The 20333-nt window shown below is 43.5% G+C and overlaps 1 protein-coding gene across 1 annotated transcript in view; it reads left to right on the top strand.

Moving 5' to 3' along the window:
* The first annotated feature begins 296 nt into the window (after nucleotides 1-296).
* Nucleotides 297-20333, top strand: part of LOC123754622 (uncharacterized) — a 30382-nt gene continuing 10345 nt past the window's right edge. Inside the window, exon 1 of the mRNA XM_069326825.1 lies at nucleotides 297-451. Coding sequence (XP_069182926.1) covers nucleotides 297-451 — 155 coding nt within the window. The remainder of the gene's footprint in view (nucleotides 452-20333) is intronic.

Here is a 20333-nt window from a genome sequence, read left to right as displayed (position 1 = left end):
AGGATGAGGATGATGACGGTGGGGGGGGGGAGGGAGGGTTATGATGATGATGGTGAGGATGGTTATAGCGAGAGTGGTGAGGATGATTATAGCGAGAGTGGTGAGGGAGATGATAGTGTGGATGAAGATGAGGCGTTTTGCTTTCTTTGCAGGGATATGAATGATAATTGGGGTGATGATAGTGAGAGTAATGATAATGATGAGGCTGATAATGAGGATGCGGGCAACGATAATGAGGTTGGTGATGGTGAAGAGGGTGATGGTGAAGGGGGGTGATTATGATGATAACGGTATGCATGGCGAGAGTGAATGATGATGGTGAGAGTCATTATCATAATGATAATGACAGCCCAACAAAGCACCTAGCAGTTCATTACCTTGTAGAGTACTTCTACAAGCGAAACCTGTCGATCTATTCTGGAGTAGATATACCTGGAGTTACCGCAGTCAGGTAACAACCGATTGAACCCGTTCAAGCAGTTGAGTTCGACTCCTGGCGTGATGTTAAGACACATTTCCTTACTCCTGATGCATCTGCTCACCTAGCAGTAAACCGGTGCCAGGGAGTCAGGCGACTGTTGTGGGTAGCATCTTTGGAACGATCAAGTGAGCCCAGTAACAGTCTGAAAAATGAGTAAGGAATCTAGACTTTCTAAAAAAATAAGCATTTAGAAAAAATCTAATATTGACTGGCTTAATATTGTAACAGAATTTCAAGTTTATGACTCGCTACAAGAGATTTACAAAATCTGTAAAAAAGTTGTAAAAAATGCCTTAAAAAAACAGATAAAAAGCAATGCCATCTACAATATAAACATTCGAGCCTCTACACGTAGCAAAACGTTTCTGAAATAAGACTTCAATGTGTATGCAAAACTGAGGAAAGCGAGACACCGTGCAATTGTTTGAATTGTTAGGAGTTGTTGTGATAAAGTCATTCATTAGCAGGATGCCACACTTCATTAGTGCTTCCCTGGGGTACCTCGGTCCTCTTCAACCTGCACAAGACCGCTTCACTCTCAATTGAGGTGACGCGAGGGTGAGATGGCCAAGACCTTGCTCTCACTCGCTCTCCCAACGATGATGCTTGGGAGAGGTGACTCTGGCTCTCTCTCTCTCTCTCTCTCTCTCTCTCTCTCTCTCTCTCTTTTAAATCATTATTACTCAGTTTTTTCCCATCTCTGTCACACTATTGTGTCACTCTCTTCATCTCGTCTATTTATATATTTTTTCCCCGACTTCTTCATTATCTATATCTCTTTGGTTTTCTCGCATTGGTTATTTTTTTTCCTCTTTGTCTCTTGCTTCTTTTGTCAATTTCCGTCTGTATCTATCTTCTTATTAATATCTATATTCGTACGTCTTTCTGTTTGTCTATTTCCGTGCGTTCGGTGTTATATCCCGCAGTGTCGTGTTGAGTCAAGAGTCCCGGCCGGCTGTGTGTATCTCCGGCCGGCTGTGTATATATATCCCCAGCCGGCTGTGTGTATCCCCGGCCGGTTGTGTGTATCCCCGGCGAGCTGTGTATATCCCCGGCCTGCTGTGTGTTTTCCCTGGCCGGCTGAGTGTATCCCCGGCCGGCTGTGTGTATCCCCAGCCGGCTGTGTGTATCCCTGGTGAATGGTCAACTTTGGAGTTCATCAGATGAGGCTCTTTGGCTGATTGGTTAATATGAAGATGATGCCGCTGACAGATCAGTTTGAAGATGATGCCGCTGACAGATCAGTGTGAAGATGATGCCGCTGACAGATCAGTTTGAAGATGATGCCGCTGACAGATCAGTGTGAAGATGATGCCGCTGACAGATCAGTGTGAAGATGATGCCGCTGACAGATCAGTGTGAAGATGATGCCGCTGACTGATAAGTGTGAAGATGATGCCGCTGACAGATCAGTGTGAAGATGCTGCCGCTGACTGATAAGTGTGAAGATGATGCCGCTGACAGATCAGTGTGAAGATGCTGCCGCTGACTGATAAGTGTGAAGATGATGCCGCTGACAGATCAGTGTGAAGATGCTGCCGCTGACTGATAAGTGTGAAGATGATGCCGCTAACAGATCAGTGTGAAGATGCTGCCGCTGACTGATAAGTGTGAAGATGATGCCGCTGACAGATCAGTGTGAAGATGATGCCGCTGACAGATCAGTGTGAAGATGATGGCGCTGACAGATCAGCATGATGCAAGAGTCACTTACAGGTCAATATGAAGCGCGCGTCGCTGACATACAGACTCAGCCTTGGCAGCAGGCTGGCTAAGTACACCTGCCATAAGTGATACTCGAGTGTGTGTGACTATAATGGAATAGGTTATAGCCTTAAACAGGACCTATGGGTCATTCTACGCTGTTTTTGCACCTGACTAATAATAATAAGCTTTTATCTTCTGCTCGGTACCCGCTCGGAATCCTAAATGTTGCAAGAGGCTCACAACCTTGGACCATTTGTTATCATATACATGTAACTTTTGAATATCTCAAAGCGAGAACAAAATGGTAAAAAGCGAGAGAGCAAAACTCGACCCTACAGTGGTGGAGATTATATATATATATATATATATATATATATATATATATATATATATATATATATATATATATATATATATATATATATATATATATATATAATCATTTACCTGGGCACTAGGAGACTCTAACACCGACCCCACGAGCGGGAGACATGTTTCCTTTCATCTGATGCGACTACTCACCTAGCAGTAAATAGGTACCCAGGAGTTAGGCAACTCTTGTGGGTTGCATGCTGGAAAAGGTCGTTAATTCGACGTTGGGGCAACCTCGAAATAGGCCTAAATGTAGGCCTCCTGTCACACACACAACGAGAATTGTTATTATATCAAACGTCAAATGCTCCTCACCATGATAAACAAATGTCTCTCAACGTTCACTCCTTCCACTTTACCAAGAAATTGTGCCATTTATCCATCTCCAAAAATATAATTTAACCTGAAAGCCAAAAACAAAACAAAAAGGAAAAAGTTAATGACTTTTGTCACGGCTTTTGTTTCTGAGTAATGTAGCTTATTTCTGCACAGTTTGGTGTTTACAAATGCAACGCGCTGTTCCGAGGGGGAAATGGGTCTTAATGGGGGTCGCTCAGCGCCGGCTCACTGGACGTGTATAACTGAGGGCAGTAAAATCCCTTGACGTGGAAATTCTGACACGCCAAGAATGGAGAAGTGTTAGCGCTTGATAATGCCCGTTGTTCGTTCTCCGTGTTCGCTCTCGCTTTTTTGTTCACTCGTTGTGTTCGCTCTCACTTCTCCTTTGTTCGCCGCGTTCGCTCTCACTTCTTGTTCATTCTCCGTCACTTGGAACACTACTAAAGTTCGCGTCTCGGAACTCTGCCGTCGTGTTATTTCTGAGAAGCGAATATTCCGTGACATTATTGGTCGCAAATTCCCATGAATAATTTTTTTTCTGTATGAATGATATTTTCGAGCGATACATATATGGTTTTGTTTACGAAGCTTTGGCACACTGGTTATTGAACGTGGCTAGGCGCACGTTCTCGTTTTTGACCATTTACTTAATTGTGCATTGATTTATGTGTCATAATATGAATCTCGTATGCAAATTATATATTAAACATTATGATTACTTGATTAGCACTCAAAAGCACATTCTAAAATTTCTCTACTCGACACACAGTTCTAAAGTGGGTAAAGAGAGCCTTTCAGGAAGCATCTAAAGAGTCATAGTAAGAGGAATGCTATAAGAATGGAAAGAGGTAACGAGTGGAGTACCTCAAGGGTCGGTACTTAGGAACCCATCCTGTTCCTAACATATGTAAATGATCTGAGAAAGTAAGCTCATTCATACCCATGTCTGCTGACGATGCTAAGCTTATGAGGCGAATAAGAACCGAGGAGGACTGCAGTACATAACAAAATGAACTAGACAATCTCCAGAGATAGTCTGAGAAATGGCTACTAGACTTTAACCCTGACAAATGCAAGGGCTGGAGTTTAGGCAAATAGCTCTCAAATACAATACAGGATGGAAGGGAAGGCAACTTTCAACTTCTGAAAAAGATAAAATTTAGGAGTGGACGTTACTCGAGACTTAACACCAGAGGCACACAACAGCAAAATAACGAGGGCAACTTGTGTCATACTGGCAAACGTCTCGTTATTTTCCAGGAATTTGGACAAAAATCCCTTCCAAGCGTTGTATACATCGTTTGTGAGACCTATTATTGAGTATGCTGCCCCCAGTATGAAACCCCCAACGTAAAGTAGCACATAGGAAAATTAGAAAAGGTCCAAAAATATGCAACAAGACTTGTCAAGCTAAGGGGACTGAACTATGAAGAAAGACTGAAAGAACTAGACCTCACTACACTGGGAGAAATAAGGACTATGGCAAATATGATAACAACGTACAAGATGCTAAAGGAAACTGACAAATTAGAAATAGAAGCAATGTTCAAATTGATAAATAGTAGAGCGACAGGACATAGTTGGAAGCCGTTAACACAGATGAGTAATAGGGAAGTCAGAAAAAAAATCAGTCTCAAAGCCGTAAACAAGTGGAACGGACTAGATGAAGACGTTGTCCAGGCCAATTCAATACACAACTTTATATGTGAATATGATAAGAAAAACTAGTGAAGACTGTTGACCAATCCACACACTAGAAAATGAAGGGACAACGACGTTTCGACTTGAGAATGGTCCAGGACGGTCCGAAACGGCATCGTCCCTTCATTTTCTAGTGTGTGGATTGGTCAACATACTTCAGCCACGTTATTGTGACTCATCGCTAGCCTAGTGAGGAGTCACAGCATTAAGCCAATGACGTTCGAATAGCGTCATTAACTCGGTCATGCTCAACTCTGCAAGCTCAACTAGGTGAGTATGCATCATGTCCCTCCACATCAGTATAAGCTGAGTGGCTCAGTACCTCCGTGGAGTTACTGCCAGGTAAGTCCACTACGGGCTCACCATAGCCCGTGCTACTTGGAACTTTTCTTCCGAGTAGCTGAATATAAAAGAACAACAACAAGTACCTCCGTACACCTCACTAAGCTGAAAGGAAGAATATATACCCGCCAAACACGCACCGAAACTACGACGTTGGTACAACGTTCGAACAAATTTTAACACCTAACCAGTTATAACAACCAATATAGCAAGTTGTAACAACGTTCTAACACGTCATAAACACATTAAGCCAAGATGTAACACTACGGGATCCAGTAAGTTCAGTAGAACTTCGGTTTCAACCCTTTTACCCTGTCGTAGCTCAGTCGATTAAGGCAGTGTCTGGGATGCTCCCGGACGCAGGTTCGAATCCTCGTCACGGCCCTTGTGGATTTGTTCAAGATGTAACAACTTTATTACAAGTTATAACTAGCAGAAAATAGAGACAGTTTCGGTTTGTGTTTCCAGAGATATCTGTAAACGTTTCTACATGCTGATGGAACACATTTACTCTGCTAATGTTAACATCAACGGATATCTTTAATGACACAAATGTTTGAGCCTGGGAAACATTTGACCGGGAACGACAATGTTTTTAAATTCCTTTCGCTGTCTTCCGTCAGATGGTGTTTGAAGAGGAAAATAAATATACCCTTCCACCCCGAGTACTCGGCAGGGCATCACCCTCCAATTGGCTCGTCCCAGAGTATTTCCGCATGAGCCATTTACCTAATGGGCTTCCTTCAGGTGCCGTCATTCTCAGAGTGGCCAACACGCCGCCCCCTCACACAAATTGGAGAGCTAGCGAGAGTATCTACGAGACTATAGCGAGGGGATCTACGAGACTATAGCGAGGGGATCTACGAGACTATAGCAACGAGACTATAGCGAGAGGATCTACGAGACTATTGCGAGGGGATCTACGAGACTATAGCGAGGGGATCTACGAGACTATAGCAACGAGACTATAGCGAGAGGATCTACGAGACTATAGCGAGGGGATCTACGAGACTATAGCAACGAGACTATAGCGAGAGGATCTACGAGACTATTGCGAGGGGATCTACGAGACGATAGCAACGAGACTATAGCGAGAGGATCTACGAGACTATAGCGAGGGGATGTATGAGACTATAGCCAGAGGATCTACGAGACTATAGCGAGAGGATGTACGAGACTATAGCGAGAGGATGTACGAGACTATAGCCAGATGATCTACGAGACTATAGCCAGAGGATCTACGAGACTATAGCCAGAGGATCTACGAGACTATAGCCAGAGGATCTACGAGACAATAGCCAGAGGATCTACGAGACAATAGCCAGAGGATCTACGAGACTATAGCCAGAGGATCTACGAGACTATAATGAGAGGATCTACGAGACTATAACGAGAGGATCTACGAGACTATAGCGAGAGGATATATATGATATCCTATCATATGAGAGGATATGCATATATATATATATATATAGGGGGTATAGGTGTTGTGTTAGTTGTCTCTTCGGAGGTTGCATGGCTTTTCACTTTCCTTCTTATGATGTCTTCGATGAAACCATTGGAGAAGCCGTTATTGACTAGAACCTGCCTTACCCTACAGAGTTCTTCGTCGACTTGCTTCCATTCTGAGCTGTGGCTGAGAGCACGGTCGACGTATGCGTTAACAACACTCCTCTTGTACCTGTCAGGGCAGTCACTGTTGGCATTTAGGCACATTCCTATGTTTGTTTCCTTTGTGTAGACTGCAGTGTGGAAACCTCCGCCCTTTTCCATGACTGTTACATCTAGAAAAGGCAGCTTCCCATCCTTTTCCGTCTCGTAAGTGAAACGCAGCACGGAACTCTGCTCAAATGCCTCCTTCAGCTCCTGCAGATGCCTGACATCAGGTACCTGTGTAAAAATGTCGTCAACATACCTGCAGTATATGGCCGGTTTCAAGTTCATGTCGACTAAGACTTTTTGCTCGATGGTACCCATGTAGAAGTTTGCAAACAGGACACCTAGGGGAGAACCCATAGCGACCCCATCTACTTGCTTATACATGTGCCCATCCGGGCTCAAGAAGGGTGCCTCTTTAGTACAAGCTTGGAGTAGTTTCCTCAGAATACTTTCTGGCATGTCAAGAGGAGTACAGGCTGGATCACGATACACTCTGTCGGCTATCATTCCGATTGTCTCGTCCACAGGTACGTTGGTAACGTTGTTGGTTGGTACGTTGGTCAACAAACTGATCGAAACTGTGAACGCCAAGAAATCCGGACTCCACCTGCCAAAGATCATTGGGGAATATAAACCTGGATATGCGTATGGAAATGTCAAGACGCACAAGCCTGGAAACCCACTTCGGCCAATCATTAGCCAGATACCCACACCCACGTACAGATTGGCGAAGCGACTCAACGGCCTGCTGACTCCTTATGTTCCTTGCGCCTTCAGCCTGAAGTCTCCAAAGGAATTTGTGGACTTACTGCGGGGCGCACGGGCCACAGGGATAAGAGCCTCGTTGGACGTAGAATCGCTGTTTACCAACGTACCTGTGGACGAGACAATCGGAATGATAGCCGACAGAGTGTATCGTGATCCAGCCTGTACTCCTCTTGACATGCCAGAAAGTATTCTGAGGAAACTACTCCAAGCTTGTACTAAAGAGGCACCCTTCTTGAGCCCGGATGGGCACATGTATAAGCAAGTAGATGGGGTCGCTATGGGTTCTCCCCTAGGTGTCCTGTTTGCAAACTTCTACATGGGTACCATCGAGCAAAAAGTCTTAGTCGACATGAACTTGAAACCGGCCATATACTGCAGGTATGTTGACGACATTTTTACACAGGTACCTGATGTCAGGCATCTGCAGGAGCTGAAGGAGGCATTTGAGCAGAGTTCCGTGCTGCGTTTCACTTACGAGACGGAAAAGGATGGGAAGCTGCCTTTTCTAGATGTAACAGTCATGGAAAAGGGCGGAGGTTTCCACACTGCAGTCTACACAAAGGAAACAAACATAGGAATGTGCCTAAATGCCAACAGCGACTGCCCTGACAGGTACAAGAGGAGTGTTGTTAACGCATACGTCGACCGTGCTCTCAGCCACAGCTCAGAATGGTAGCAAGTCGACGAAGAACTCTGTAGGGTAAGGCAGGTTCTAGTCAATAACGGCTTCTCCAATGGTTTCATCGAAGACATCATAAGAAGGAAAGTGAAAAGCCATGCAACCTCCGAAGAGACAACTAACACAATATATATATATATATATATATATATATATATATATATATATATATATATATATATATATATATATATATATATATATATAGTAGTAGTAGTAGTAGGCATCCTTCAGTCTCGGGAGACTATGGAGTTGCGCCCTAGTTGTCAATCCTGGTGCAGCGTCTGGTGTGACTGATGAGGCCAATCCGAGAGTGGCAGTCCATCCCACACCGAGCACAAACGAAGTCCGATTCTGGTCTGTCTTCCTGGTTACCGGCTTTCCTTCTCTGTCTCTTTGCCTCCGATTCCTTGGCAAGTGACTCCTCGAACTTGGAGAGACCTCGTTGAACAGACTGCCTCCAGGCTGAACGGTCTGTAGCCAGTGTCTCCCATATAGCAAGATCGACGTCCATGGCTTTCAGGTCCCTTTTGCATACGTCTTTGTACCGTAGCTGGGGCTTGCCTACTGGACGCTTTCCCTGCCTCAGCTCTCCATACAGGAGATCCTTGGGGATCCTGCCGTCGCCCATTCGCACAACGTGCCCGAGCCAGCGCATTCGTCTCTGTTTCAGCATTGTGTACATGCTGGTGATTCTTGCTCTCCCCACGACGTTGTTGTTTGTCACCTTGTCCTGCCAGGTGATGTCCAAGATGTGTCGAAGGCAGCGCATGTGGTAGGCATTCAGCCGTCTTTCCTGACGGGCGCGGAGTGTCCAAGACTCACTGCCATAAAGGAGAGTGCTCAGGACACAGGATCTGTAAACCTGAATCTTAGTATACTCAGTTAGCCTATTGTTGGCCCACACTCTCTTTGTCAGTTTGGACATGGTAGTAGATGCCTTACCGATGCGTTTGTTTAGCTCCGTATCAAGAGAGAGGGAGTCAGAGATTGTGGAGCCCAGGTACACAAAGTCGTGAACAACTTCCAGTTTGGAATCAGAGATGCCGATGTCAGGTGGGGAGTCCACTCCTTGTCCCATGACTTGTGTTTTCTTCAGACTGATGGTGAGTCCGAAAGCCTGAGAGGCCTCGCTGAAGCGGGTTATGAGCCGTTGGAGGTCTTCAGCTGAGTGGGCAGTGACTGCTGCGTCGTCGGCAAAGAGGAAGTCGCGCAGACACCTCACCCGAACCTTTGTCTTGGCTCTCAGCCTGGCGAGGTTAAAGAGCTTCCCATCCGACCTGGTCCGGAGGTAAATGCCTTCCGTGACAGATCCGAAGGCGTGCCGCAGCATAACTGCGAAGAAAATCCCGAATAGGGTTGTAGCCAGTACGCAGCCCTGCTTTACTCCACTTCGGATGTCAAAGGCGCCTGATGTTAGGCCATCAAAGACCACGGTGCCCCTCATGTTCTCATGGAAAGATCTGATGATGCTGAGGAGCCTGGGTGGGCTTCCGATCTTGGGGAGGATCTTGAACAGGCCATCCCTGCTGACGAGGTCGAAGGCCTTCGTCAGGTCTATGAAGGCTACAAAGAGTGGCTGCTTCTGTTCCCTGCATTTCTCTTGCAGTTGTCTGAGGGAAAAGACCATGTCGATGGTGGACCTGCCAGCTCTGAATCCACATTGTGATTCTGGATAAACTCTCTCTGCAAGTACTTGGAGCCTCTTCAATGCGACTCGAGCAAACAGCTTTCCGACAATACTGAGGAGGGAGATTCCACGGTAGTTGTTGCAGTCGCCCCTGTCACCTTTATTCTTATACAGTGTGACGATGTTGGCATCCCTCATGTCCTGTGGCACCTCTCCTTCTTCCCAGCAGAGGCAGAGAATTTCGTGCAGCTCCATGAGCAGGCTACCTCTGCAGCACTTCAAGGTCTCAGCAGGAATGCCATCTTTGCCAGGAGCTTTACCAGAAGCAAGGGAGTCTAGGGCATCGCTGAGTTCTTCCAGGGTCGGTTCACTGTCGAGCTCCATTAACACAGGCAGACACTCAATGGCGCTCAGGGCATCTTCGGTGACCACATTGTCCCTGGCGTATAGCTCAGAGTAGTGCTCGACCCAGCGCTTCAGCTGCAGTGTCTGGTCCTGAATCACCTCGCCAGTGGCAGATTTCAGAGGAGCGGTCTTCTTCTGGATTGGGCCGAGGGCCTGCTTGATGCCGTCATACATTCCCCTTACATTGCCTGTATCCGCTGCAGTCTGTATCTGGGAGCAGAGCTGGAGCCAATAGTTGTTGGCACATCTATATATATATATATATATATATATATATATATATATATATATATATATATATATATATATATATATATATATATATATATATATATAGAGCTCAGTGCCCATGCCTTCAGCATCCTCAGGTCAGCAGGTCCTCACAGAGGACCAGCCGAGTCCCTAAGTAGGAGAGTACTAAGTAAGTCCCTAAGTAGGCCTAAGCCCCAGCTCGCTCCTCCACGCACAGCTACGCACGTCATCTTGGTTATCCCAAGAAATTGTGATGAGCTTGTCTTGTGGACTGATGGAGAGGCTGTGCACCTCACTCACTTCCCCATCTTTCTCTCCTCTCTCTCTTCCCTTTCATTCTCATCTCTCTCTTTCTCTAGCTCTCGTTCACTCTCACCTACCCCTTCCCGCTCTTTCTCACCCTGATTCCAGTCCTGACAGACACAATTCGACAAACGAACGCAATCGTGGAAGAAATGTCACAATTTCTCCCCCCCTGAGCGTCGGTGAGGTTCTCAGGCGACCCAAGTGACAGGTACAAGCCACAGATACATTTTAAGATGCTCACTATTTACTTCGTTTAATAAGATCTTCTCTAGGTAAGTTTTTCTTCCTGGTCTTATTGCTCTGCTAGAGACTACACTAAGGTCAATATGCACCGCTAGAGACTGCAGCAGGTCAATATGCACCGCTAGAGACTACACTAAGGTCAATATGCACCGCTAGAGACTGCAGCAGGTCAATATGCACCGCTAGAGACTACACTAAGGTCAATATGCACCGCTAGAGACTACACTAAGGTCAATATGCACCGCTAGAGACTGCAACAAGGTCAATATGCACCGCTAGAGACTGCAGCAGGTCAATATGGACCGCTAGAGACTGCACTCAATATGCACCGCTAGAGACTGCAGCAGGTCAATATGCACCGCTAGAGACTGCACTAAGGTCAATATGCACCGCTAGAGACTGCAACAAGGTCAATATGCACCGCTAGAGACTGCACTAAGGTCAATATGCACCGCTAGAGACTGCACTAAGGTCAATATGCACCGCTAGAGACTATAGTAAGGTTAATATGCACCGCTAGAGACTATAGTAAGGTCAATATGCATTGCTAGAGATTGCAGCAGGTCAATAAACACCGCTAAACACTGCAACAAGGTCAATAAACACCGCTAAAGACTGCAACATGGTCAATAAACACCGCTAAAGACTGCAACATGGTCAATAAACACCGCTAAAGACTGCAACATGGTCAATAAACACCACTAAAGACTGCAACATGGTCAATAAACACCGCTAAAGACTGCAACATGGTCAATAAACACCGCTAAAGACTGCAACAAGATCAATAAACACCGCTAAAGACTGCAACAAGGTCAATAAACACCGCTAAACACTGCAACATGGTCAATAAACACCACTAAACACTGCAGCATGGTCAATAAACACCGCTAAACACTGCAACATGGTCAATAAACACCACTAAACACTGCAACATGGTCAATAAACACCGCTAAACACTGCAACATGGTCAATAAACACCACTAAACACTGCAACATGGTCAATAAACACCACTAAACACTACAACATGGTCAATAAACACCGCTAAACACTGCAACATGGTCAATAAACACCACTAAACACTGCAATATGGTCAATAAACACCACTAAAGCAGCAAACGCCTCAATAAACCACACGTCGTGTAAAATACAGCGTCTTTATTATTCTAATACGCTGTAGCAGGTGGTGGCTTCCGGAATACATTATACTGTAGCAGTTGGTGAATTCCTCGTTGGTTACCTCAGTAGGTAAAGCCAACTGAAGCCAACTTATGGAACAATTACATCAGGAGGAAGTTTTCTTAATATAGGTATAAAAGATCAAATAAAACTGCAAATAAAAGAAGTAATGGCCTAAAGTAAGCTCTCAATGTATATATACATACATACATACATATATATGTTATATATATATATATATATGTTATATATATATATGTTATATATATATGTTATATATATATATATATATATATATATATATATATATATATATATATATATATATATATATATATATATATATATATATATATATATATATCCATATATATATCCCTGTGAAAATATGATCAATCTGTGTTCCACGAGTTAAATCTGTACTGAAAAAATGAGTACTCAACTGCTGGTACAACTGACTATACAGTAGCATTTCTAGGACACTAGCTCGATCATGAAGGGCAACGCGTCACCGATATGTTTTGGGATATATATAACACCACAGCTCTCAAATCAGGAGCTTATACGGGCTATTCATGCCCGTGCCACCTCTTGGGTGGCTTAAACTTTATCAATCAATCAAATCAGGACCACAGTCCCTCCCCTTGTGCCACGTAAGTTCACTATAAGCTCATCATAGTCTGTGCTACTTGGAACTTTTTGGTCAGAGTAACAGCCTGTTCTGTTGTCACTATTTTGAGTTTCCTCTCCATAGGGAAATCTTAAGTTTGTTCATTGGAAGTTCAAAATTATGGTTCATATTTGGACACCAGGGTGACGACCAAATTATACCGACTTAAAAAAAAAGCCAAAAATCTTAAAATGAATAGGTAATACAATTATAGTCAATAAAAAATATAATCTCTGCATTGCTATTGATATACACAAAGAAAAAATGCAGTTTAAACTCCAAAAGCAAACTTTAACAAGTTAAATGTTCAGAAAAGTATATACAAAATAATGATAATGAAACACAATGATTAACATTATTATGCTTATCGTAAGCCAAGACATATATACATTCATGAATAACTCATGCCACATGTGAGGCGTTGGGGGGAGGGAGGGAGGGAGGGAGGAGGGGGGTGTTTGTCTGTGGGGGTGGGCTCTAGAAAGGAAGGGGGGGGGATGCGTGGCTCTGTGGGGGTGAGACTCTGGAGAAAAATATCTTATTGCTGCCCCCAGAGTTGTCTCAGATGCCGACCAGGAAAAACTCATCACGTGATCTGTAAACCTTCTCAACCCCCCGACAATCACAATCATTTTCCTCCACAAATTCCTTATCAATTCACACACGATATCACCGTGTGCAGAAATGTTACCTGTTAATTTTACCTACGTGAAATTTTATTTTATTAATAAGTGCTTATACTCCTCCTCACTCAGACTGGTGTTGTGTTTTTGTTTATCGAAAAAAGACTTCATTTCTTTAATAACTGTTGCTTGAAGCTGTTATACAGAACTTGTTGCATAAAAAAAGGTTCTTAGAACTTCTGTTTTTCCATCTGATGACAAGGTAAATGTCTCACCAATCTGCTACAATCTCACGTGTACGGAAACTATGCCACATAATATATTGTCTGGCAGAGAATTCCGAGTTTGTATATATTTTTTTTGTTTATATCTGAAGACTTTTAATAAAATTGCACACATGATTTGTTTATTTTTTTATAACGTCAGGGACCTCTCATCCAGCACAAGTGGTCTTAGCTCTGAGGCTAGCTCCCGGCCCCGGCTCCGGAAAACAGAGGCAGGCTCGTTGTGTGAGAAACAAGACAAATTAGAAACAAAAACTTTTTGATGTGGTGAAAGTTTTTATGAACGAAAGGTCTAATATGTTAAATATATGTTAGATAAAGCGAAGTTAAAATTAAGAGTATGTTGATGTAAATTTTATAAGATTGGATGTTGAACAAGATGAAACAATAGAAAGAGAATGTAATATACTCTTAATATATATCTCTTCCTATCGTATTTAAAGATATTTTTTGTTCCTGCAGTTTCTGACAAAACAGCTATAGTCCCAGCTGTGTTTGAGTACAAGTGACAGGATGAAGAACCCAGCGGGTTTTCTTCCTATTGGGGAGTGTTGTACATATTGCTATGGCGGTGAGTCCATTCACTGGACGTCTGCTTGATTGATACCTGGTTGATGGGGTTCTGAGAGTTCTTCTGCTCCCCAAGCCCGGCCCGAGGCCAGGCTCGACTTGTGAGAGTTTGGTCCACCAGGCTGTTGCTTGGAGCGGCCCGCAGGCCCACATACCCACCAAAACCCGGCTGATCCGGAGACGAGTGGCGCTGCCCAATAAACTCGCCCCTCGGGGCAAAATTTAATAATATTTAGCTATCTTAAACTGCCAGATGGACCAGCTTGTCTAATATCCAACCAATGAGGGTGACTTCTTTCTTCCAAGCTGTTTCAGGTCAGCGTGTGACGCCACGGGCCTTCCTTACATCAACAACGGACCACTGCACCCCAATATCCTCCTACTGGATATCCATGATGGACAATTTGGTTACTCTACGGCTGTTAAGGGTGGCGTTAGGGTATACCCTGAGGGGGAAGAGCGGGGCATGTGTTAGTAGGGAAGAGGTCTCGGCGGGTGTTGGGAAGGTGGGAGGAGGCCCGCGGGTGTTGGGAAGGTGGGAGTAGGTCCGCGGGTGTTGGGAAGGTGGGAGCAGGCCCGCGGGTGTTGGGAAGGTAGGAGTAGGCCCGCGGGTGTTAGGAAGGTGTGAGCAGGCCCGCGGGTGTTGGGAAGGTGGGAGCAGGCCCGCGGGTGTTGGGAAGGTGGGAGCAGGCCCGCGGGTGTTGGGAAGGTGGGAGTAGGCCCGCGGGTGTTGGGAAGGTGTGAGCAGGCCCGCGGGTGTTGGGAAGGTGTGAGCAGGCCCGCGGGTGTTGGGAAGGTGGGAGCAGGCCCGCGGGTGTTGGGAGGGTGGGAGCAGGCCGTGCACTATTATAATAACCTGTGATGCAGGCCGGAGTGATACACACGCCAAGTCAATCCAATGAAAAACAAAAAAAATAAACTAACTATACATTTACAATTGATTAAGCTTAACAAATTTTAATGTGCATTATTAATTTGCACGATTAAAAACATTAACAACATAGCCCGTAATTATTATTCCATACTATATAATACATAATTACAAGTCCATTCATGACAGGATGCTGAATATTTGAAAAATACAGTTTAGACAACAGTGATTTGTTCAGTCATATAAAATACAGGATGCATAACAGATAAATTTAAGTCATCTATTCTCTAATAGCATCTTTTTAAAGACATAATCTAACAAAATAACATTGTTGACATCTAGGGAGGTGACGTATATTGGCCAAGAACGAAAGTCAATAAGTTAAAAAGTTATATTTTAAACTTATAGATTAATTTAAACTGTTTTTTTTTTTTTTAGATATTTGCACTCTGCCTCTCAACCGTATGTTGAACACAGTCTCTCAAGGAGCTCCCAGGGCGAGATGAACTGCTGGATCATACTGTCACGGTGGGACAGTTCTCCCACGGTGTTCAGTAGTGGAGGTGTGTGCCCGTCAAGGATATTAGACGCTGTTGACCATACCACACACTAGAAAGTGAAGGGACGACGACGTTTCGGTCCGTCCTGGACTATTCTCAAGGCGATTGTGAGAATGGTCCTGGATGGACTGAAACGTCGTCGTCCCTTCACTTTCTAGTGTGTCGTTTGGTCAACATATTTCAGCCACGATATTGTGACGCCTCGTCTGCAATATTAGACGCGTTTGGACGTATCTGTTGGCTAGCCATCTACGGGGCCAGACGGCTAAGTGGACAGCGCTCGGTATTCGTAATCCTAAAGTTCAGGGTTCGATCCCGGCGAAGGTGGAAACAAGTGGGCACATTTTCTTTCACCCTTATGCACCTGTTCACCTAGCAGTAAATAGACACCTGGGCGTTAGACAGCTGCTACAAGCTGCTTCTTGGGATGAGTAACAAAAAGGAGGCCTGGTCGAGGACCGGGCCGCGGGGACGCTAATCCCAGACATCATCTCAAGATAACCTCAATATAAGATAGCCTTCTTAATGACCCACCTTCCCATTCTCTCTCTCTCTCTCTCTCTCTCTCTCTCTCTCCTCACAAGCTACAGAGGATTATTTAATTAGGCCGAAGACGCTGAGGAAATTAGAAGGGCTAAGCAGCAACTTGACGGAGTTAAGTTAAAAATTGAATGAATTATAAAGTTATTTAGACGAGGAGATGAGAAATATCTCTGAAGAAAACTTATAGGTTAAGCTCTTTGTTCTCTACCCTCCCTCCCAGTCCAGCCCTCTATCCCTTTTATGTCCCTTTCTTTCTCTGCTCCCTTCTGCCTCGCCGTTCATCTCCTCTTACTTTCCTTCTATCATCTCCCTTCCCACCTTTCATATTTTGCCCCGCCCTTTCCTTCCTTATGCCACCTCCCTTCATCCTTATTCAATGGCTCTTCACTATTATTATTCCCATTATCATTCCCTCTACCAGCCCTGGTCCATCTTTCATCCAGCCCTGGTCCAGATTCCTGTGGTCCCGGGTTCGATCCCGGGTGCTGGCGAGAAACAATGGGGAGAGTTTCTTTCACCCTGATGCCCCTGTTACCTAGTAGTAAATAGGTACCTGGGAGTTAGTCAGCTGTCACGGGCTGCTTCCTGGGGGTGGAGGCCTGGTCGAGGACCGGGCCGCGGGGACACTAAAGCCCCGAAATCATCTCAAGATAACCTCAGGATAGTCCTTCCATCCCTTTTTCAGTCCTTGAAAGAGGTGTCTAACCAGAGAGAGATGAATAGTTGAGTCCCTCATCGCTCGGTCCTAGGAACGTCGCTACTGTTCCTAATTGATGTGAACGACCTATCGGTAGGAATGAGGTGACGAGGAATGTAAAACTGAGGACTGCAGTGAGTTGCAGGAAGACCTCGACAACCTCCAGGAGTGGGAAAACGAATGGCTGCTGGAGATCAGTCCATAGATGTGTTAAGGTACTGAAGATGGGAGAATGGAAACGGAGATCTCCGCTATAAGGGGAAGACAACTGCAGGAATCTGAAAAACAAAATATTTTGGGGGGTGGATCTAATACCATCATTAATACCGGAGGCACATATTAACGTGGTAACACGGCAAACATTAGAATATTTTTATAACTCTTTGTACTCTAAAGAAAAGAGTTTTAGGGTTTAAAAAGAGTTTCTTTTAAAACTCGTTTAAAACTCTTTATAAGAATTCTTTCCAGGCAAACTGCGAAACCTATGCTTCGCCGATTCTGAAATATGCAACAACGGCCTGGAATTCGCATCTTGTGACCCACACAACGAAAATGTAAAAAGTGCAGATGTTAGCATAAGAACAGTAACAGAACTAAGAGGGAAGATTTACAAGGATAAGTCAACTGAACTAAATCTCAAAATCCTAGAGAAGACAAGAACCAGAGGCGACATGATCACATCACAGGAAAAGTTGACCAAGGACAACTTCCTTAAATTGAGAAAAAGTAAGTCACGAGAACGAGGGTGGAAGCTGGAAACGCAAAAAAGTCTAAGACATGTCGGTAAATATTAAATTTGTGACAAAGCGGATATCATGTTTATCATGATAAGAGGTAAGACGAGAGGACATAAATGGAAACTAGAAACCTCGGATGAACCGTAAAGATGTTAGGCAGCATTTCTGCAGTGGAAGAGTTGTGGGCAAGTCTCGTGAGCTCAAAGGCCAGGTATATGAAGCATATATCATATTTATTCATTAAATTTCATCTAATAAGAAGCAAGAGCATTTAGAGTCGTGAGAAACGACCGGTAACTAAAATGTGGGATCCAGGAGCTAAAGTTTACATTGCTGCAAACTAAAGATGATCTTATATTCACGTGAGAACATAGGTCCTCACCTGCTCTCGGTGATCACGAGGATGGACGTATTTGATCCGGTTTCGATTTCCTGGAAATTCGATGTTTTTGGCTACGTAACCTAACATCTGATGCTTCTGTTCACTAAGAAGTATATAGGCACTGGCGAGCACGTCAACTGTTGGGGTATGCATTCTGGGGAAGGTCAGTCTCTGGCCTAGTGGGGACCTTAATAAGCTTAACAGGTCTCATGTTTCCGCAATAGCAAGCAATATTTACAGAAACGTGTCACTGCAAATTGTATTAGTTTACCACTATGTAAAATTAAAAGAAAACTAAAATATTGTTGTTTTCTGTGTATACTACAGGGCTAACTCTTGTAAACTCAAGTACATATGATATTGCTCCATATGATTGATCGTACTAAAAATAAACACATTTTTATGTCTAATGCTATTATCAACATTACAGATGATCTTTTTTCGCTATTTGATACAATTTTCTTATTTATTTTATTAAATTGTGTTACAGTTTGCAGAAAACTTACCTTGTTAACATCGTAAAATGAAAACAAATATTAAGCTGTTTGAAGCAGACTGTGTCTACATACAAGTAATTCTTTATGTAAAATTGATACGCTACCAATATTAATAACGTTTGTTTTATCATCATCTACAAAAGACATACGCCGGAACGCCATTTTGGGGCACCGGGAATAGAGTAATATATAGCGATATACGTTATGTTTGATTTTTTATTTGATTTATAAATACAAGAGTTCTTATGTTAACCAAACCACACACTAGAAGGTGAAGGGACGACGACGTTTCGGTCCGTTCTGGACCATTCTCAAGTCGATTGTGTCGATTGTCTTGATTGAATCAAGACAATCGACTTGAGAATGGTCTAGGACGGACCGAAACGTCGTCGTCCCTTCACCTTCTAGTGTGTGGTCTGGTCAACATACTTTAGCCACGTTATTGTGACTCATCGCCTGCAAGAGTTCATATATTCTTGTAAACCCACTAGCACGGATGGCGTTTCGGACGGGTCTTTTAGCTTAATTTCCCCTGGAATACGACCCGTCAAATCTATTAACAACCAGGTTCCCGGCTGACTGCTGAACAGAGGCGTATTGGTAAAGATTGGCGCCTAGTCAATCCTCCTAGGCTAAATCGTTACGCGCAGTGATACCAGATGACAACATGTTTTGTATTCTACTGGGAATACAGTTTCCTAGGAGCTAACGGAATTCATCCGAACGTTTCTCTAACCAATAAAATTAGAATGCAGGAATAAAACGTTGCAATAGGTCTATGCTGGCACATGCAAGTCCTATTTCTACTTTAATTATAAATATTTGTGTCTTCTATATATACACTCGCTAGAGCAGCCTCGGAATAAATACGTATTAGAGAAATCTTGGAATGTATATTCGTATTAGAGAAACCTTGGAATATATATGCACTAGAGCAACCGTGGATCATATACACACTAGAGAGACCTTGGAACATACACACACTAGATCAGCCTAACTGGAACACATACATACTAGAACCGTTCTTGGAACACAGATAAATAGGAGCACTTTGAAATATGTGTTTCGGTGCTCGTCCTTAGTACTATAACATAATCACCGATATATACACTTAAATGTTTAATTTAGTCCTGGACTATGTTCTGGACTAGTCAGTAAGCTGTTTGGTGTGTTTAATAGTCTTCTCGTTGTTGGTAGGGCTTAACCGCAACACCAAATAATAACGAACTCATAACACAGCGTCGAGAAACGAACCTATACATAATAACAAATGCATGAGTTAGCCAAGTAATTCACAAAACTGAGGGGGTTACGTGCTCTATTACAACTCATCGTTTTCTCTTATGCGTCAAATATTAGAAGCACGAACTAAACTAATGTTTTATGATCTGAAGAAATGTTTTTCTGTTAATTTTTTCCACTTCGTAACAAAATATTTTGCCTTGAATTAATGCAAGCTTGCTGGTATAAAGATAAAGTTTATCTTGTAAAGTAAGTAATTTATTATAAAAGAACAGGAACATTGGACTTCTGATAAGAGATAAAATCAATGCGATATTCTATTTATTTTTGAGCTAGTTATTTCGTTCCCCGGCAACTTTCTAAGTCTTTTTCTTTATCTAATGTACACTATTAGGCTAAGTTTGACTTCATTTGCTTGGCTATTATTTGTCAAGCTTAATTAAGAATTAATAAAACAGATAATGCGCGTTTTCTATAACTAAACTACTCACGAGAGAAAACGTGAATATTAAGTACATTCTCAGTTATGCTCAGATAAATTATTTTATGCTGTAAATAAACCAGCGAATGTTGATGACACAGCAAGTGCCTTTCCG

This window comes from Procambarus clarkii, chromosome 18 (genome assembly GCF_040958095.1).
Source record: "Procambarus clarkii isolate CNS0578487 chromosome 18, FALCON_Pclarkii_2.0, whole genome shotgun sequence".
Lineage (NCBI taxonomy): Eukaryota > Metazoa > Arthropoda > Malacostraca > Decapoda > Cambaridae > Procambarus > Procambarus clarkii.
The sequence above is the reverse complement of the archived record's forward strand: the minus strand, read 5'-3'. Positions and strand labels throughout refer to the sequence as shown.